This window comes from Limanda limanda, chromosome 12 (genome assembly GCF_963576545.1).
Source record: "Limanda limanda chromosome 12, fLimLim1.1, whole genome shotgun sequence".
Lineage (NCBI taxonomy): Eukaryota > Metazoa > Chordata > Actinopteri > Pleuronectiformes > Pleuronectidae > Limanda > Limanda limanda.
The window spans coordinates 26,979,488-27,001,258 of NC_083647.1; the positions used below are offsets into that span (position 1 = coordinate 26,979,488).

A 21,771-nucleotide genomic window follows, 5' to 3' on the forward strand; every position below is an offset into this window, starting at 1 on the left:
TCAGAGCTGCCGTTGGTTTTATAATCCTCCAGAAACAGACACACTGCAGGGTTCAAGCTGAGGAGAGAGGCCAGATATCAGCTGACTCATCTTTAAATCCAAGGAGGAGGAGGCACCGCTGATAACAGAAAGACAAACGACCGAACATTTACTGGACAAAAATGTAGGGGTGTATGACCTGTACCGTAGCCAGCCACCAGGGGGTGATCCAAATGTTTTGGGAACTGTCATGTCATTGATGCTGGACATTTTTGGAAATATTCTGGAGGGGCTGTACGTGAAAAGGCAAATTTTGGAGGCAGTTGCTGTGAACATTTTGAAGACATTTAGCTAATGTCATAATGAGTCCATGTGAGGAAACAGCAGGTGATTGTCTGGAGGATTCACTGTGAGCGAGTGAAGTGTGGATGAGGTTTTTAACATGTGACGGAAGTGAAACTGGAAGAACACAAACATCTCAGGATGAAGAAGAGCGGTTAATTGACCTTAACCGAAACCTACACATTACCTTAGCCTTAACCTAAATGGAAACCTTACCTTAACTTTAAAACATATCTTCACCTTGAGATTGAATGATTTACATTATGGGGACTTGCTTTATGTCCCTTAATTTAAGTGTGTCAATCGATTCAGGTCCCTACAAGGTGAGTAATACCTGGACCACACACACACACACACACACACACACACACACACACACACACACACACACTCACACACACACACACACAGAGCCTCAGAGAAGACGCTCCTCCTCACCTGTCAGTTTGCTCTGCACCTCAGCAGAGAGTGTGACATTTGCAATGCTAATGACTGTTAATGTGCTGGAGTCATAACGTATAGCTTATGTTTTGCATAATATGATTTACATTCTGATGCACAGGAGCAAAGCGGCTCATCAGGGTTTTTAAAGCGTTGTAACAGACTGTTCTGTGAGTTACCTCAGCTTCTGCTTTTAGAGGATCTACATTTTCTTCCTCTTGAATCAGTAAGAGATGAATTAAACCTTTTTCCTTTGCTGCTTCTTCCTGTGACTCTGCTGCTTCACCCTGCCTTGCTCAGAGGAACGTGCAACCGAGAGAGAGAGAGAGAGAGGGCAAGGGCAGCACCCCCCCTTTCCTTTCCAGCCAATCACGGCGCTGCGCTGCTGCAGCCGGACCTCCTGCTGCGTTTGACTGAGCTGTGTTACAGCACCACACACACTTTGAAACTGAGAACTGAAGGATGTGGATGCACGCTGAGGCAAGAAGAAGAAGAAGAAAAAAAAAAAACTTCCCGTCAGGATTTTAGAAACCAGAAAAGGAGAGAAACATGAAAGGCTGACAGAAAGTGAAAAATCTGCATTTTCCATTTGGAGGTGCTGATGGTGCAGCGCCTGCAGCAGGGGTCGCCTGTGGCTGCCACTGAGTGTGCTGCACACACACACACACACACACACACACACACACACACACACACACACACACACACACACACACACACACACACAAGTCTGCCTCTGTGCTGATTTACTACATTTCCCAAAATGCCCTTCAACAATCAAGCCCTTGACATAGCAGCGTGGCTTCTTGACCTCTAAGGTCTTTACACACTGGGGGGGGGCATTTACAAACATGTCCACTGACAACCTCATATAAATAAGCTGTGAGGACAGATTGTCCCATTTCAAAGGCTCCTCCAAATGTGTCCTTCATCCCAGAGAACTGGGTGGAACCTGATTATCACAGGGTTTGGTTTTTCAAAGAGCTAATGAGACGTCTGATGCTCGAGTGTCTTGCTTCACCTCAACCAATCTGCAGACAGTACACATGTTAAAAACCAGGGGGCGTTAGAAGGATCCTGTCATCTCGCCCCCCCGGCTTCCCTCGTGGGACAGCGTCCTCAGCAGCTGAACTGGGACAGAGCTTAATTGTCTCTTTCTAGTACGTTGGGAAATCTCTTCTTCTGTCCAATGAGAAGAAGGACGAGGACAAGATCAATCACAAGAGGAAATTGAAGTCTTAAAATATTCAGGATCTTGCTCTTGAGGTATTAATACCTTCAAGCAGTTGGTGATTATCTTTACTGTAGGTATTTTCGTACACAAACAGCGAGAGGCTCATCTCACAGAGTGCTCCGTGTTTCCTGTTGGATTCGTCCCTGTGGGATTGTGACATCATCACTGGAGCAAAGTGGTGGCTCTGGAAAGACGACTCCTGTTTTAATTGTGATGGACTGAACCCGAAGAAGTCAGATGCTAATCATCAGTGTTTAGATTACAGAACGTTTTCTGAAGCTGCTGGATGTGTTTACACCAACTTGTTTACAACACATGAAACTACTGGCTGGAGACAGAATGGGTACAATAGTTTTTTTTGCTGTAGATTTGAATTTTCATGAGGAAACGGGTAAATTTGACGTTTGATAGATAGATAGATAGATAGATAGATAGATAGATAGATAGATAGATAGATAGATAGATAGATAGATAGATAGATAGATAGATAGATAGATAGATAGATAGATAGATAGATAGATAGATTACTTTATTCATCCCCGAAGGGAAATTAAGTCGTCATAGCAACCGGTATATTTGAATACAATAAAATACAATAGAATAAAATAAAAAATTTGAGGTAGCAAGAATAAAAACAGAAACACAAGATAAATAGGTAGATAAGGTGCAGTGGCAAGATGATGGTAATAGTACTGATGATATGATGGTCATGTTATTGTTAGACAGTATATAAAAATAGTACAGTATATATAGTATATAATATAACATAATATATATTTATATATGATAGTAATTATACCAATATAATAGCAGTATATAGTAATAATGGCAGCAACAGTATATATCATAATAATAGTAAATATAATAATATGTACACATGTATAAATATGTAGACTTATATATGCAAAGAATATACAAAGAGTATGATATAATATATGATATATAGTAGAGGTATAAATATAAGTATTTGACTACACAATAGATAATATAATATACTATGAGTGTAAGAATATGTAGACAGAGTGTGCAAAAGACAATATTATTGTATAAGATGATATATAATATCAATATGGTTTATATGAACACATATCACATATGATATGAAGTGTCCACTAGTCTGTCCACTGGTCTGTCCACTCCTCTGTCCACTGGTCTGTCCACTCGTCCGTCCACTCGTCCGTCCACTCGTCCGTCCACTGGTCTGTCCACTGGTCTGTCCACTGGTCTGTCCACTCCTCTGTCCACTGGTCTGTCCACTGGTCTGTCCACTGGTCTGTCCACTCGTCCGTCCACTGGTCTGTCCACTGGTCTGTCCACTGGTCCGTCCACTCGTCCGTCCACTCGTCTGTCCACTGGTCTGTCCACTGGTCTGTCCACTGGTCTGTCCACTTCTCTGTCCACTGGTCTGTCCTCTGGTCTGTCCACTAGTCTGTCCACTGGTCTGTCCACTGGTCTCTGGTTGAGTGGAGTCCAGCTCTGAGGCTCATTAGCGCAGCATTGCACCCGAGGGAATCCACTGGACCCAGCAGCCCATATTGATCCCAACCCAGAACAACTGAAATATAAATGAAGGATTTTCACCGTTATCTAACAGTGTGGCTGCAGCGCTGCTTTTCATTACTGTCAATATCCTGTCTGCAAACATCGCAGCAGAAATGTTGCTTTAACCGTCTTGTTAAGGAAAAGGTGTTTTTTAAAAGCAGTGTAAATACACAAGGCACTTAAACATATAATGAGAAAACTTAATTTATACTTCATATTATGATACTTAAAATGACATCACAGAGAGAACAATAGAGCGAGAGTGACATTTTAATTTGTGTTTAAATGCTTCTTTGGCAACTTGGTTTATTAACATTCATGCCAAGAGAGAGAAACAACAACACACTCTTTAAATCCTCATTTAGTTTCATCACTTGATCACATTATATAATATGTAATATGAAAACAAATAAGTTAATAAGATTATATTTTTTAATGCCTGGGTTGTATTTTTCAGTTCCAATACTGTTTCAATGGTTTTGTCTCCAATACCAATATTGAGTAATATTATAATTTTGTTCTCATTAAAAAACAGCTTATTCCAGTAATAACATTCCTTTTCCTGAACTCCGACTTTATCCTTCTAACTTCCCAACTTTATTAACATAACATTGACTTTTTTCTCATTAAATAACAACTTTATTCAAGAAATGACACAACTTAATAATCATATAATCATAATCCCACGACTTCATACTCAAAATCTTTTCCCCTTCTGTATAACCCTCATACTTTGTCGTAGGGGTCCCACAACAACCCCCCCCCCGGGGGCCCGTGGATGAGCTTTATCCGCCCATGTGTATCTCACATTTTTTTAATAATTGATATCCTCTGGAGATGATGAAGTTGAAACTGAAGCTGCACGTCTGATGCACATGTCAATATACTGGAGTTTACATACAATGAATATATAACATGAATATAACCTGAGGGGGAGGGAGGGAGAGAGAGAGGGAGAGAGAGAGAGATAGAGACAGAGAGAGAGAGAGAGAGAGAGAGGGAGAGAGAGAGAGAGAGAGAGGGAGAGAGAGAGAGAGAGAGAGAGGGAGAGAGGCAGAGAGGGAGCAAAGAGAGAGAGAGAGCGATAGAGAGCGGGAGAGAGAGAGAGACAGAGAGACAGAGAGAGAGAGAGAGGGAGAGAGAGAGAGAGAGAGAGAGAGAGAGAGAGAGAGAGAGAGAGACAGAGAGGCTGAATGGAAAGGTAGAGCGACACAGAGGGAGAGAAGGGAGCGAGGAGAGCGAGAGAGAGAGAGAGAGAGAGAGAGAGGAGAGCAGGGAGAGAGAGAGAGAGAGAGAGAGAATAGAGGGCGAGAGACAGAGAGGCTGAATGAAAAGGTAGAGCGACACAGAGGGAGAGAAGGGAGCGAGGAGAGCGAGAGAGAGAGAGAGAGGAGAGCAGGGAGAGAGACAGAGAGAGAGAGAGAGAGAGAGAGAGAGAGAGAATAGAGGGCGAGAGACAGAGAGGCTGAATGAAAAGGTAGAGCGACACAGTGGGAGAGTAGGGAGCGAGGAGAGAGAGAGACGAACACAGAGAGAGAGAGAGAATAGAGGGAGAGAGACATAGAGGCTGAATGGAAAGGTAGAGCGACACCGAGGGAGAGAAAGCGAGTCGCCATTGCTCTCCGAGGGGAGGGAGCAGGTTTCGGTTTACAGCACATTCCTCACCCGACAACACGGACACACACACCCGATCCCCGGCTGGCACCGCCCGGGACCTCGGCCCCTCTTCGCCCGGCTGTGGACCGAGTCGCTGAGGCCTCCTCTCCCCGGACCCGGGAGCCTCGATGCGGGGACGCGTCCTCCTCCGGTCCCTGGTATGTGGAACAGGGAGCGACCATGCTAATAGGTGGGTGAGGGAATGCGTTCTGGGATCCATTAGCTGGGCTAGCTCTATGTGTGTGTGTGTAGGGGGGGGGGAGGCTGGTAGCCGAGTCAAGTTATCCCGGTTTAAATCTAACCCGAGTGTGGATACGACTCCGGGCTTGGGGATTTAACCCGGGTTGGGAGTCTTCTCCAACCCGTGCCAGGCTAACGCTAGCTAGCTAACTCTCCGTCACCCTCTCGGCATGCTAGGCTAACTCGGCTAGCGCTAGCTACTCGGAATGAGAAAGGTGGGTTCTCCCCCCTCCTCCCCCCTCGCTCTGTCACGCTCCTGGAGGATCCGGGCCGAGCCAGGCCGAGCCGGGCCACACGTCCTGGTCCCCGGGGAGGAGCCTCCTCTTCCTCCGGGTCCGAGTCGTTGCTAGCCGCGGAGCTTTGACGCATCAACACCGGGTCTGCGGGTCGTTTCCACCCGATGAGAAGTCACTCGGTAACTCGCCCTCAGCCCCGGTAACACCACCCGGGAGAGAGAGAGAGAGGGAGAGAGAGGGGGGGGTTCTCCACCACCACATCCACCATTTTAATCACATTCCACCTCCACCTCCACTTTGCTCCGCGGTGAGATCCCAGCTGGACTCCACATGTCCCCGTCCTCACAGCCGGGCTGCATGGTGAAGTTGCTGCAGGTTTAGGACCCTGATGTCCCGCTACTCGCTCCCTCCTGCACCGGGGGGATGGAGGGATGGTGGGGTGATGGGGGGGTGGTGGAGGTGTGGAGGAAGTTTAGCGACAGAAACGAGTCTGATCTGAGGCGTGAGGAGGACCTGAATGTCCACATGTCCCCCGGTGCTGTAGAACTTTGTCTATCAGGTCTGAGAGCAGCGGGTCAGTGGGTTTGTCCTCCAGCTGTCCACTGTCCCTCCCTCATCTCACTGTCCTCAAGCTGTCTACTGTCCCTCTCTCATCTCACTGTCCTCCACGGCCCCTCTCTCATCTCACTGTCCTCCACGGTCCCTCTCTCATCTCACTGTCCTCCACGGTCCCTCTCATTTCACTGTCCTCCACCGTCTCTCTCTCATCTCACTGTCCTCCACTGTCTCTCTCTCATCTCACTGTCCTCCACTGTCCCTCTCTCATCTCATTGTCCTCCACGGTCCCTCTCTCATCTCACTGTCCTCCACGAGCTGTCCACGGTCCCTCTCTCATCTCACTGTCCTCCTCTCACTGTCCTCCACGGTCCCTCTCTCATCTCACTGTCCTCCACTGTCCCTCTCTCATCTCACTATCCTCCACGGTCCCTCTCTCATCTCCCTGTCCTCCACGGTCCCTCTCTCATCTCACTGTCCTCCACGGTCCCTCTCTCATCTCACTGTCCTCCACTGTCCCTCTCTCATCTCAATGTCCTCCACGGTCCCTCTCTCATCTCACTGTCCTCCACGGTCCCTCTCTCATCTCACTGTCCTCCACGGTCCCTCTCTCATCTCACTGTCCTCCTCCAGCTGTCCACAGTCCCTCTCTCATCTCAATGTCCTCCACGGTCCCTCTCTCATCTCAATGTCCTCCACGGTCCCTCTCTCATCTCACTGTCCTCCACGGTCCCTCTCTCATCTCACTGTCCTCCATGGTCCCTCTCTCATCTCCCTGTCCTCCACGGTCCCTCTCTCATCTCACTGTCCTCCATGGTCCCTCTCTCATCTCCCTGTCCTCCACGGTCCCTCTCTCATCTCACTGTCCTCCATGGTCCCTCTCTCATCTCCCTGTCCTCCACGGTCCCTCTCTCATCTCCCTGTCCTCCACGGTCCCTCTCTCATCTCCCTGTCCTCCACGGTCCCTCTCTCATCTCACTGTCCTCCTCGGTCCCTCTCTCATCTCACTGTCCTCCTCGGTCCCTCTCTCATCTCACTGTCCTCCTCGGTCCCTCTCTCATCTCACTGTCCTCCTCGGTCCCTCTCTCATCTCACTGTCCTCCTCGGTCCCTCTCTCATCTCCCTGTCCTCCACGGTCCCTCTCTCATCTCACTGTCCTCACTCACAGTTTGTGTAAATTTCTTTGTTGTCCCCACTCGGCTGTAGTCTTGTTCTAGTGTCCTTAATTCCACAAGGACTCTGAATGAGTCTGCGTCCTCTTTATTATTATGATAGTCGGTCGGTGTTGAGTTAAATAAAAACCTCTACACTTGATCCAGAAGTCGGACCTCCAGCTGAGACTCGCAAATCTCAAGATGTCTTTATCTTATCAGCTGTACACTGGTCATTATTCAGAGTCCATGGATGTGCTGTGTCAAATTTGGTGAAATTTGTACATGCAATATGTTCAATGTTATTAAAATTTGAATTAACATGTGACCAGCAACTCTGCAGCTGGGACACATCAACATAAGTGATGTTGTTGTTGATGATGACAACAGCACGTTCACATGAAGTGGTTCTCTGGTTTGGGGGTTCTGTGGACTGACTCGAGCTTCACTGAACTTTGAATAAACAGGTGAACAACTCTGTGCAGCAGCAGTGGCTTCTGGGTTCTGTGGAGTCCAGCAGCAGGTCTGGGGACTGAGTCCAGCAGCAGGTCTGTGGACTGAGTCCAGCAGCAGGTCTGTGGACCCAGTCCAGCAGCAGGTCTGTGGATTGAGTCCAGCAGCAGGTCTGGGGACCGAGTCCATCAGCAGGTCTGTGGACTGAGTCAAGCAGCAGGTCTGTAGATTGAGTCCAGCAGCAGGTCTGGGGACCGAGTCCAGCAGCAGGTCTGGGGACTGAGTCATATTTTGCTGCAGCTCAATAATTGCAGGTCAGTTTTACAATTTGAGGAAACAAGCTTCAACCAGATTACTGCTGTCTAAGCAAATAACCCATTTTAAACAGACGTCTTCAGAACTGAGCAAGATTCTTAACTAGAGCAAAGTTACTGAAGATACAGGAATGAAGATAACAAGCTGCTGTCCAGCTTTCTGAAGGTGAACTGGTTCTTACATAGAGGAAGCAGAGGAGCTTCTGTTGTTCTTGCATCATCGACACTACCTGGAGGTCAGAGGAGAGATGCTTGGGTTCAGATCTGGATGAAAAACAAAAAGAAATCGCTTTCCTTTTTAATACAGTAAGGAAGTTTGAATGGAGGTTAAAGAGAGGACACTAGTTTTACCTTCTGAGTTATATTTTGTTGGTATACAGAATTTTAGCAGTAGCAGGAGGGCTGACTTACATTTTAAAGACGATGTGCCAAATTTGTAGATTTGTTATAGTTCATTTCTTGTTTTAACACTTATTTAATAATAGCTACTTTTAAAACCAACCTCCAAACTACAGCGATTAAGATCTGATTAAGACGTTTACTTTGGTCAAAGCCGTGTTAAGCTTCGAAACATTCAGATCAGTCCTGAGTCAAAGATTTATTTTTAATTCTTCACGGGAAACAGAGATTATCTATGATGCAATTTCATCATGAATACAAAAGTATAGTTCCTGTGTTCAATCGATGGGTGGAGAGAAACCGAATTAAGACAGAATTATTCATGAGTTTGTTATAATAGGTCATTAAGTAAGGATTATCCTGATTACACAGCCAGAGATGACTGACTCTTTCCTGGTTGGTGAGCTCGTGTTTCAACCGCAGTTATTCTGACGATGACACAGAAGCAGGTAATGGCTGAAAAATCTGAAACCCAGTCCCAGGAAATCCAGAGGGGTTCGGTCTGTTTGCTGCAAGAAAAGCCCTGGCTGGTCGGATATGATTTATTCTAAGAGTGGAAGAGAAAAGATCTGATGTTTTTGGGGGAAGTCTATTTTTCTGTTGGCTCATTCGCAGGTTGGATTTTGCTCTTAAATTGATTAATATCTGATGATTGTGCGAGATCAGAATTAGTTTTGGGGAAAGGTATTAAGTCGTTTAACGTAGAAGCGATTCTCTTCTCTCCCGGAGCCCGGCTTTGTTTCAAGGTTTATTTTTCTTAACCTTAAAAAATCCAGCTGGGTGCAGCTTTGAAAGGTTTCACAAGCCTGGCCGTGTGTTCTGCTGTGTTTTATGGCTTAACAGCATTTAGTCATCTCTAAAAAACCAGCTTGCCAAGTGATACCTTAATCCCCCCCCCCCCCCCCCTGCAGCCCCACAGTCAATAGACTAATTATGATGCAAACGGCTACTTTTAGCGGATGCAACAGAAATGAAATTTGGCCTTAAGCGTCATCCCCGGCTCTGTGCTGCTGCTGCAGTTAACACATCAGCGCCGCTAACATTCATCTCCTCATGCAAATGAACGTTTATTCATCTCAGCGAGTCTCATATTGACCCTGTGTGCTGACAGCAGAGGGAATGTAGACCTTGATATCGGCTGATTAAAAATGCAAAACAGATGTTTGGAGTTGGGCGACTGCTCCTCTCCAATGCTGTGGCTATGGGTTAGGAATGTCAGGCTGTAATAATCAGTCGGTTAGTCGATCAACAGGGAATTAATTGACTCCGGGTTTTGTAATTGATGGTGTAAGGCGTTCGCCAGGGAAAGATATTCCACATGTTTCCTGGATGCAGTGTCACAGATATGAAAATTCGCTGACTTTGGCTTTTGTTGTTTATCATTAAATATTTGGGCTGGGCAAGTTAACTCGTTTCAATCGAGTTAACTCAAGTGATGAGTTAACTCGATTAATTATTTTATCTCGCATTAACTCAGGTTTGATTATTTATTGTTTTATTGTGAAAGTCAGGCTTTTATTTTGTGAAAGTCTGTTGCTGACTGCTGCAGAACTGGGAAAAAAGAAAATAATTGGCGGATAAACAATCGAGTTAACTCATCACTTGAGTTAACTCGATTAAAACGAGTTAACTTGCCCAGCCCTATTAAATATTAATGGTTGTTTCTAGTGTTGGGTGGATTAATTACACAATGTGAACACATCACTTGGACGTTGCTAATTTGTCTTTAGTTTTACTTTACATGTGTGGTGCTTCTTCAGTTTGAAGTTCAGATGTTACTCCCCCGGCCGGCTGAACTCAGGCGTGTCACAGCTCACAGCACAGGAGCTGTTGCAGGGGCTCGTGGTTTATAAACCTGCAGGACCTGCTGGTCTGTTTGTTCCCTGACATCATCTCATTTCCTAGGTGTGTCTGAGGGGCAAGGTGCACCGGATTGAGGCTGGTCAGGCTGTCTGGTGTCCAATTTCATAGGACATTGTCTGTATGTAACCGAACAAAAGTCTTTTGTGTGTTTGTTGTCCTGTGAGTATGAAAATTGGTCTTTAGTGAGTAAAATCCATGTATCCTTCTTGTGTTGGACTGGATCTGTCCCCTGTTGTGTTTCTTTTCTGAGACTGCTGTAGATACGCTGAACTAAAAACAGCTCAGGTGACATCATCACCTTGGCCTCTGTAAACAATCAGGGGAAACCTCATAGCTCCGACTCAGTGCACTGGATTCCTGCTGAGGGGCCGTTTCTCAGGCTCAGCGTGCCGTAGTGCTGCAGCTAGCAGCCCCGGCTCAGGCAGGCGTAGTGGCTGATTGCCATCGCTCTGTGAAACACAACAATAACTGCAAGCCTCTCTGCTTTTATCAGTTATCAGCCCTTAGTTAGGTCATGGTAAGATTCAGGCTTGTTTGACTGTGACGGTCTCAGATAATACTGACTGAAAGGTTGCACAGTCAATCACGTGCAGCAAATAACAGCTATTTGCTGCATTCAGCTTTTTTACAATCTGCTATTGATGGAAATGGTTGTTGTTGTTAGGAGGGAAACATTTAACTCCACCTGGCTGTTAATGTTGGAAAGACGAGGTGCAAACAGCAAAGTCATTTTTTTCCCTCAAATGATCAAGAGCACTAATCAGGATTAATCCTCATGACCAGAAGGTCAGGCAAAATCCATTCTGAGAACAACAGTCAGACTAATCAGGATTATACGTTCAGGCCTGATCACATAGCCGTTGGTTGTGCTGGTTATGATAACAAATCTGTGAACTGATTTATTTTCACTGTTTCACTCTCACAGCGAAGCAAATCATTTCTAGGTCAGTGGCTGTCAAAGGGCTGGAGTAGCATGCCATTTTTATCCTGCCTCGGCACAAATTGGTTGAAAGCACTTCTTTTTCTCTGCGAGCGGAAAAGTGACTTTGCCGAGCATTGTTCCTGATTGAATTACTTTCTCTTATATAAGTCTCAGCATCGCACTTAAGTGTTCGTTTGGAGAGTCGGGGTTAACCCTAACCCTGACTATTGTACATTTGTTTTATTTTTATTTTTTTTATAAAAGGAGGCTTTTTCATCAGTTTCCCATTGAAACCTACTATTGCAGTGGTTTATCTGTGCATTTGAATTATAGTACATGTCAAGACAATCAAAAACATTTACTAACCTTTCAAATTGAAATCAAGATTATTTTGTCCTGCACAAGTGTGATAATGTTTTCTTTTGGCTAATTTTCCAATAACTCGATCCAATGCCAGATTAACATGTCTGATTTGTTGTTTCCCTGGGGGATATGCAGAGAAACAAAAACCTAATTACATGTGATAAGGAGACGGAGGTTCTCTGAGGACAAATCAATGCAAGTGTGTATTTGTTGGGTTTTGCCTTTATCTCTTCCTAATTGTGATTTCCATGTCTTGCAGGCAGGTGATGAAAGGAGAAGCCGGCTGCTCCGTCCCAGCTTGAAGACGATCCAGGAGAGACACTGAGAGACACACAGAGCTGGAGAAGAATTCACAGCTAATAAGGGAAAATCTAAATGACAGTGCGTCTGTGACACTGACGAGCAGAACTGGAATGATATCCTGACCTTTTTCCTGGAAGTGACCAAGTTAGCCATGAGCGGGGGGATATAATGGCCAAGAATAAGGATGCGCGCCCCCCGGTATTCGCCATCAGTGTGGTCGGCCTCTCGGGGACGGAGAAAGATAAGGGAAATTGTGGCGTGGGCAAGTCCTGCCTGTGCAATCGGTATGTGCGTCCTGATGCCGACAACTACTACACGGAGCACACCTCAGTGCTGAGCACAATAGACTTTGGCGGACGTGTGGTTAACAATGACCACTTTCTGTTCTGGGGGGACGTGTCCCATCGAGGGGACGACGGGTTGGACTGTAAAATCTATCTCATTGAGCAAACAGAGTTCATTGATGACCAGACGTTTCTTCCGCATCGGAGCACAAACCTGCAGCCGTACACCAAGCGGGCGGCGGCCACCAAGCTCCAGTCAGCAGAGAAGCTCATGTACATCTGCACGGACCAGCTGGGCCTGGAGCAGGACTTTGACCAGAAGCAGATGCCAGACGGGAAGCTGAACATCGACGCCTTCATGCTCTGTATCGATGTTAGCAAGGGTTGCAATAGGAAGTTTGAGGATCAAATCAAATTTGTGAACAGTCTCTACTCTCACATTGTCAAGTCAAAGAAGCCTATTGTTGTTGCTGCCACAAAATGTGATGAGTGCGTGGACCAGCACCTGAGGGACCTGCAGAACTTTGTTGCCAGCAAGAAAAACCTGATGCTCATTGAGACATCAGCTCGCTTCAACATCAACGTGGAAATCTGCTTCAATACCCTCATCCAGCAGCTGGATAAAACCAGGGGGAAACCAAAAACTGTGCCATATCTGGAGGCCTATAAAGTCCAACGGCACCTTGTTGCCTCAGGAACAGATCGATTTGACAAACTGATGGTGCACACGGTGAGAGATTACCATACCACGTGGAAAACGGTGAGCAATAATATGAAGGGCAAACCAGACTATGAGGATTTCATCACGTTGGAGGGCTCGAGGAAAGCACGGAACATATTCACAAAGCACATTGCACAACTGAAACAGGAGCACATTAAGAGAAGGAGGGAAGAGTACCTGACAACACTACCGAAAACCCTTAATAACCTCCTCCATAACCTGGAGGAGGTGGAACACCTCACATGGCCGGAGGCGCAGAGTCTGATCCGGAACCGGCCTGACTTCCAGTACTGGTTTGTGATTCTGGAACACACACCGTGGGATGAGACGGACCACATCGACATCAGTGACCGCAGGATTCCCTTTGACCTCCTCGAAACACCCGATGGGGAGAGAATCTACCGAAGCCACGTCCAACACCTGCTGTCCGAGAAGAGAAGGGTGGAGATGAAGGACAGGTTCAAGAAGACACTGGACAGGGTTCATTTTATCAGTGCAGGGCAGCCTTGGGAGGAAGTCATGTGCTTTGTCATGGAAGACGAAGCGTACAAGTACATCACAGAATCAGATAGGAGGGATGTTTACTGTAAACACCAGCAGGAAATAGTTGAAAGGGCCAAAGAGGATTTTCAGGAAATGCTTTTCGAGCACGCTGAGCTGTTCTATGACTTGGATCTGAACGCCACCCCCAGCTGCGACAAGATGAGTGAAATCCACAGTGTCCTGAATGAGGAGCCCAGATACAGAGCGCTGCAGAAGCTTGCCCCAGATAGAGAGTCGCTCCTTCTCAAACACATTGGGTTTGTTTACCATCCCACGAAGGAGACGTGCCTGAGCGGGCAGAACTGCGTTGATCTGAAAGTAGAGCAGGTTTTGGCCAACAGGCTGGTGCAGCTCGACCATGGACGCTCTAATCTCTACTATAACAGTGCCAACATCGATAAGATCAACCTCTGCCTCCTGGGAAGGGAGGGTCTCTCACAGGAACTGGCCAATGAGATCCGAGCTCAGTCCACAGATGATGAGTACACACTCGATGGTAAAATTTACGAATTGAAGCTTCTTCCTGTGGACGTCAACTCCACCCTGCTCTTCAGCCACACGTGGGTCAGCACCTTCAAGCCACATGGTTGCTTTTGTGTGTTCAACTCCATCGAGTCTCTCAACTGTATTGGAGACTGCATAGGCAGGATCAGAGCAGAGATAGCACAGAGCAGGAGAGATAGATTCGCTCAGCCGCTGCCGTTCATTCTCATCCTGGCAAATCAGAGGGACAGTGTTTGCAAAAACATACCAATCCTGAGGCACCAGGGCCAACAGCTGGCTAACAAGCTGCAGTGCACCTTTGTCGACATCCCCTCTGTGGCCTTCCCACGCAAATTCACCGAGTTCCAAGTTAAGCAGGGTCTCCGAGCGGTGCTGGAGGGGCTAAAGCATAACTTTGATGTCTTGGCTCCACTGCCCTCCATCAAGGACATGTCGGAGACGGACCTTAGGATAGTGATGTGCGCTATGTGCTGGGATCCTTTCAGCGTTGACCTCATCCTCTCGCCTTTCCTGGACTCGCATTGCTGTAGTGCCGGGCAGCCGGGCCAGAGCAACACGCTGATACTGGACAAGATCATCGGTGACAGCAGGAGGAGGATCCAGGTCTCGGTCCTCTCTTATCACACTGCTATTGGTATCCGCAAAGATGAACTGGTCCACGGCTACATTTTGGTCTATTCTGCCAAACGCAAGGCTTCTATGGCGACCCTGCGGGCGTTCCTGGCTGAAGTCCAGGATGTGATCCCCGTCCAGATGGTGGCGATCACAGACAGCCAGGCAGACTTCTTTGAGAACGACGCCATCAAGGAGTTGATGACGGAGGGGGAGCACATTGCCACAGAGATTGCCGCCAAGTTTACAGCACTCTACTCGCTGTCACAGTATCATCGACAGACGGAGGTTTTCACTCCCTTCTTCAATGAAGTGCTGGAGAAGAAGCCGGGCATCGAGAGTTCCTTCCTGTTTGACAGCTCCTCACGCGAGTGCACCACTGGTGCCAGTGAAGATGTCTTCCCCACCTCGCCACATAGCCATTCCCCCGCCTACAACACCTATTACCCAGAATCTGATGATGATAACGAAGCCCCCCCGCCGTATAGTCCAATAGGCGATGATGTTCAGCTTCTCCCCACGCCCAGTGAGCGGGCCAAGTACCGGATCGACCTCGAGGGCAACGAGTATCCAGTCCACAGCACGCCTGTGGGAGACCATGACCGCAACCACAAAGTGCCTCCTCCTGTCCGGCCCAAACCAGTGCTCCCCAAGCCCAATGTCAAAAAGCTGGACCCGAACCTGCTTAAAACCATCGAGGCCGGCATGCGCAGTAACCGCAGGACGACTCGCGGCCCAATGACACACTCTGAGGACGTGGAGACATCAGACAACTATGCAGACCCTGTGGACACCTTGCTACGGTCCAGGGGGTTCCACAACGACGACATATATGCCGTGCCTGATGACTCACACAGCCGCCTGGTCAAAATAAGAAACTCCTTTGGTGGGTTACATGGCCTCCATGGAGGGGGAGAGGAAGAGAATGGATTCGACCGGAAATGTCAGGCAAGACCACGGCCGCTGAAATACAAACATCGTTCTAAAATCCTGTTTAGTAAGACAAAGGCCTACCAAAGACGATTCCAATCTGACAGCGATGGGGAGGAGTCTGGGCCCGCCACGCAGAAAAAGAAAAAGGGAAGAGCCCACCGGGGCAGCGAAGAGGACCCACTGCTCTCACCTGCTGACCCCTGGAAGGGCGGGATAGACAACCCTGCCATCACCTCCGACCCCGAGCAGGAGGACAAGAAGATGAAGAAGAAGAAGCCCAAAACACCAAAGGAACCAAAGAAGGTGAGTCTTACTAGTCCTGAATCATCTACTTTGGAGTTTTCAAGAGGACTGTTTGAAAGTCCTTTGTAAAGCAGCATTGAATAGAAAGAAGCAAGACTGCAAAGATATAATCGTCTCCAAGACACTGAGCCAAAGAATGTTTTGAGTGACTGCAAGCGAGCTTCAGTGCATTGAAAATGAGAGAGAATAGAATATTGTGAGTGATAAGAGCAGATTTCTGTTTTTAAAAGCCTCAGGACTTGTGGGCGAGAGCAAATGAATCAGAAAATGGATTGGTCGAGCCCTCTGCTGAAATAGTTCTGGATCCTCTGCACCTGATAGGCCTCATTTATTAAATTCTTAATAAAAGATGCACTGTTGAAGACAGTAATGCTCTTGTATAATCTCGGATCAGAATCTGCCTCTGTGATGAGTTGTCTTCTTATCCTCTGTAAAGGCTTGTCTGAGTGCTGAGCTGCATAAATAAGTGTTTGTTTAACCACCATCATCCACATGTAGACTCCAAAACAAACTCTGTGCAAACACACAATCGGCAATTAAACGCCTATTCTGTAAACCGACACGTATACAGCTAAAGAAACCGGTTTGGCAAGTTTGAAATGCCGGTACACATTACCTCACAGTGCATGTACACACCCACATGACAATCAAGCTCCTGTGTAATAATACATCAACATTTATTTCAGGAACATCCACATTAGAATAGACTGAAATCTGATATGGAAATACCTAAAGAGTGGATCCTTTATATTTTCCTTTCTTGCCATTTTCTAAAATCAATTTGAGAATCTCTTGGACAAACTTGTTTGATATTATTACGCTGCATCTAAAGCAGCAACACCTGCTTTTGATGAAAACTGACTTTAGCCACTTGACAACATACAGCAGGCTGTTGTCAGCAGTGTTGAGGAAAACAGTCCCAGCGTGACGATTAGTCAGTTTCCTGCAGCCTGAGCACAAACACAATTGGACTTTGACAAACGGAGACGTGCATGCGAGCGAGCACGCTGGCACGCATCAGATAATAGTGTGCAAATCAGTAGAGAAACAGCCTCTGGTGCCACATGAATGCAGGGCATTGTTGGAACATTCAAACTGTCTTTGATAATCAGAGAGGAGAGCGAAAGGAGAACCAGAAGGTACAAAATGGAAGGTGTTTAGTCGCTGTCCCGGCCAATTAGATGATCCGAACCGCTGTCGGCATAACAACACTTTGAAGAGCGGGAGTGTGGGAAATCAAAGCCGCTTCATCACCTCGTTACTCGTCACCGCTTCATTCTTCAATAACCGTTTTGTCTGGTGTTGTCGTCTTTGCTTCTCGTCTTCCTCCACATGAACCACCCTTTGCTTTTTTTCCTCTCGCTTCCATCGTCCCACTAACTTTCTTTCTGATCTATTCCCCGATTGTCCTCCTCCTCCTCCTCCTCCTCTTCTTCTCCTCCGATATGATCTGCCTCTTCATCACCCTCTCTCCTCCTACACCGCTGCTCTCCCTTGAGTCTTTTTCTCAATTCCCTCTTCTTTCATTCCTTTCCCCTTTTCTTTTTCTACCATTCTCTCTGCCTTTCTTTCTCTTCCTTTTCTCTTTTAAACGTATTTTTCCTGGACTTCACCCTGTCACCCTCATCCCTTTATCATCCTACCTACTCTTCTCCCCTCCATGTCATTGGGCTTCTTTCCTCTTTTCCCTTTGTGCAATCTTTACTCTAAATTTGCTATTTGCTGTTGTCTTTATTTTTACTTTTAACTGTTTTACCTTACATCCTTCTATATCTCCCTTTCCCCCCTCTCCTTCCTTTCCACTTATATCCTCCCCCTTCATCATATCTCTCTTCTATCTGCCTTCTGTTTGTCTTTTGAACCCTTATGTCATTATCTCATCCCTATTTTTATTCTCTCATCGTCCCCTTGCAGCCGAAATCCTCCAAGTCCCCCAAGCCTCTGTACCCCCCCACCCGCAGGACCTGGGAGAGCAACTACTTTGGCGTTCCGCTGCAGAGCCTGGTGACCCTGGATCGACCCATCCCACTCTTTATCGAGAAGTGTGTCGACTACATCGAACGCACAGGTGAGTCATTCGCTCTCAAGCACGTCTTCCTTTGTCTTCTGTGGTTGTTGTTCCTTTCTCTCCTCTGCCTCGGTGCTCAGGTGCAGCCTGGCACTCTCTGGTGTTTTGTAACTCTCTCAAGGAACAGCCGGTTTGTTTTGACATGCAAACGCTTTGTGGTTGTTCGCTCGGTCGATGCGCCTCTCATGTCGTTCCAAATGAGTTATTGAGTGAAGAGAGGAAAGGATGGATGGATGGATGGATGGATAAAGGGGGCGTTTGGCTGAAGAAGCACATGAATCTAGATTGGAAGGAGATTTACTTCTCGACTCTGATGTCACTCACCAAACGTGTATCATCGGGCCTGTTAGCCTGTTAGCCTGTTAGCCTGTTAGCCTGTTAGCCTGTTAGCCTGTTAGCCAGACTGCCAGTCAGAACCGGTCCATTTCAAATTGATGAGTTCTACTGGCATTGGCATTTCATGTGTTGCCAAAGCACTGATGGAATGACGACAAAAAGAAAGACGGGAACGGGGGAAAGATGACCAAGATCAAGAAACTAATTAAGGAATGAAAGTGGAGAGATTCACACTAGTGCGTGCGATTCATCAATTGACAAGAAAGGAGAAATGTAGTTGGTACCTGTCGGATAGCGGAAGGAAAAAATTGCACATGTGAAAATGTCGCCTGGACAGAATCTGCTGAGAGCTACTAAATCAAAATTAATAAAGAAAATAATGTGTCGAGCGACTTCCTGCAAAGTGCTGGGGTTTGTTTCTGTGCATGACTGTGCAACACAAGGAGGTGAATATTCATAGACTGCTATTTATAGCTAATGATTTATGGCTAGCAATTGTTAGCTGTAGGTGCTGTTAGTGTTCGATGCAAGAGTGAAACTGTGGCCTGCTGTTATTATATTACATAATGCTTGTAGAGTTACATATGAAACAATTGTTAAAAAACAGCCAATATCCCAAATCTTCTCTGGTACCAGCTTCTCAAATATGAAGATTTGCAGCTTTTAGTTGTTTTGTATCATTGTAAACTGAATATGGTTTTGTTTTAGAGTGTTAATTTGACAAAAGGAGGTAATTTCATCATTTCACTTTGGACTCTCAGTTATTATTACCTTTCATCTGCGTTTAGCTGTGTGGTTTGTTCTTCTGTCAGGATAACACAACAACTACTGAACTCATTTCTATTACATTTTGTGGAGAGGGGGGCAAGACCCAATTAAGAATGCATTCTTTTTCTTTCACACTCTTTGAAAAATTCAAAATCCAGTAGTTTTTTGGACATAAATCAAGGAAACTTTAGTCTACACAAAGAAAGTACTGTTTAAGTTAAGCAAGGCACCATCACCCCCACTCCCTTTGACATCAGTGCCTGCTCAGAGGACTAGTTCTAGACGAATAAAGGTTTATAATAAGATATGTGGCCTGTTCGGACCTGTGTAGCAGGGACATAGGCCCCCAGTGCATTCTGGGTATGTGTCTGGCTTCCTGCCCAGATGTTGTGACGACGGCCTCTCCCACAGTTTTGAGAGATTCCTGTGTAAAGTCATGGATTAGTGTGATAGATATTTATACACTGTCTCATCCACACTAGTTCCAAAGTGTCTCTGAGCCTTTTTAAAAGTTATTGATTTTCTCGGCAGTGAGATTCAAACCCTCACCCTGTACCGTTATTAATGCTTGGCTCACCAGCCACACAAGATCTCCTTATGCTGCTTATAAAACTCCCAAACTAGTCAGCCAAAGTGTTACTTTTTTCCTTTAAAATTAATATTTTAAACGGATTCAATATTTCATGAGTTTGTTGCATAATGTATTCACACATGGTCCAATGCTCTTTTTCCATGTTCAGTACTTTTGAATGAGCTCTAAGAAGTGAAAGTGTTTCCTGCTGAATGACCCCAAAGCAACTTCTCTGCGAGTCAGATTCTTTTGAATATCTGAAGTTCAGCTCTCGTGACCGTGGATGTTATGACTCTGAGGTTGTTAGATCTTGTTTTGAGGCCAGTTGTTCTGTAATCGTGCCGACTTTGGTTTAAATGAACGTAAGAACCCGGCAGATGTAGAAGTTAACATCACTGGAAACACATGGAAGCTTACTCTCATCCTCCTCCTCCATCTGAAGCCATATGTGCAGCGAACATATAGTTTGTACGTCATGTATTTCTTCTCTTCTCAGTTCACTACGAGTGTGTGTGCCTGGTTCTGTTCTGTAGGTAGAGTTTGTGTGTGAGCTCTTCTTTTCGTTAATTCCTGTCCTGAAAATCCCTTCCGAATATGTTTTGATATTCAGCTGAATCTACATGAGCCAGTTGGTGACTGCCAACCAAATTTAGGATTAATCCCAGCGCTGTGAGTGTGGATGTGTGTGAGTGTGGATGTGTGAGTGTGTGTGTGTGTGTGGATGTGTGAGTGTGTGTGTGTGTGTGTGTGTGGATGTGTGTGTGTGGATGTGTGTGTGTGTGTGGATGTGTGTGTGTGTGTGTGTGTAGATGTGTGTGTGTGTGTGGATGTGTGTGTGTGCACGGACGCCTGACAGCAGTGGATGTGAGATTTCATGGCCAGTGCTGTGAAGCCCTCTAAGTCCAGACGGCCTGTTGGGTGGATTTTAACAGCTTTTTCCCTCCCTGCTTTTTCTGGAATATCATTTCCCCCCCCCGACGCAGCACCACTGTCTTTGTGGCTGTTTTTTGAAAACCTGCTGTTGTATAAGAGGTTTCGTATCCAGACAGCTGAGGAGTTTTCACGACTTGACGAGACCTTTCAGGTTGTTTTCCTTGTTACACATAAGCCTCTCTGGCTTTTGTGTGCGTTTAATCCGTGCGTTACAACATATTGTTTTATGGCCGGGAGGGGGGGGTGGGGGGGGGTGTGTGTCCTGTGAGTGTCGAGGGTTGTAAATCATCGTGGGAGTTGTCGTGATGGATCAGTTCGTTACAGAGAATTTTCTTTTTTGGGCTGAAACCCCCCCGACATCCATCCCGCTAATGTCTCTTAAATTAAGAGACCGAACCAGACACAGATCCACGGCTGTGGCTGACCTTTGACCTCTGAGCAGAGGAGGAGGAAAGAGACGCTCCCAGTGGGAACCATTAAAACCTCCCTATTATATTGTCATATTGTTGTTTATCCACACTTGTCACTTTAATGGGGGGGGGGGAAAGTCTAAATGTTTCTGCTTATTGATCTGGTGCTTTATGGCTTTTTGTAGACTTTTTAATTAATTGCACAAATACGGCAGATAGGATATATTATTTACTTAGTCAATGAACCAGCAGGTAATGTTAAAGTACTTATGTTAAGACAATGGTGAAATATTTCTCATTTTGACATTTTAAACCCAAAATATTCACTTCAACATCGTAGAGGACAGAAAATATTCCCGTTTGAGAATTTCTAACCCCTGTATTCACATCAGTTTAGCTTAAGCCATAACTTTGAACAATTAACCTTTGCCAGATCGAGACATTAATCAACGATACACAATAATAATTACCATAGTTCCACAGCTGAGGAACGGTCACCACTCCAGACTTCTGTTCGGTGAGTTTAACCACATGTGATGAGCTGCCAGCCGAGAGGAACCGAGGCGGAGGGGTGACGATATGTGTTTGTGGTGTCTGTGGTTTCAGACCAGAAAGTGTGAGTGTGTGTCTGTGTGTGTGTGTGTGTGTGTGTGTGTGTGATGGAGCACTGCTGTGAATGTGAGAGAAAACCGTGGAGCTGTGATTCTCTGTGTGACCTTTTTATTCGCTGGGGTTGTGTAAGTGATAAGACGTGTGTGTGTGTGATTTGTCCAACAACTCCTTCCAGTCTGG

General features: G+C 46.2%; 1 protein-coding gene across 2 annotated transcripts in view; it reads left to right on the forward strand.

Moving 5' to 3' along the window:
* Window positions 1-5,138: 5,138 nt before the first annotated feature.
* arhgap5 (Rho GTPase activating protein 5) overlaps window positions 5,139-21,771 on the forward strand; it is a 46,722-nt gene continuing 30,089 nt past the window's right edge. Inside the window, exons 1-3 of one of the 2 annotated variants that reach the window (XM_061082091.1) lie at window positions 5,139-5,384; window positions 11,950-15,893; window positions 17,808-17,961. In XM_061082091.1, the coding sequence (XP_060938074.1) occupies window positions 12,162-15,893; window positions 17,808-17,961 (3,886 nt within the window). In that variant the 5' untranslated portion in view covers window positions 5,139-5,384; window positions 11,950-12,161. The remainder of the gene's footprint in view (window positions 5,385-11,949; window positions 15,894-17,807; window positions 17,962-21,771) is intronic. The other variant, XM_061082092.1, reaches the window with a different exon arrangement.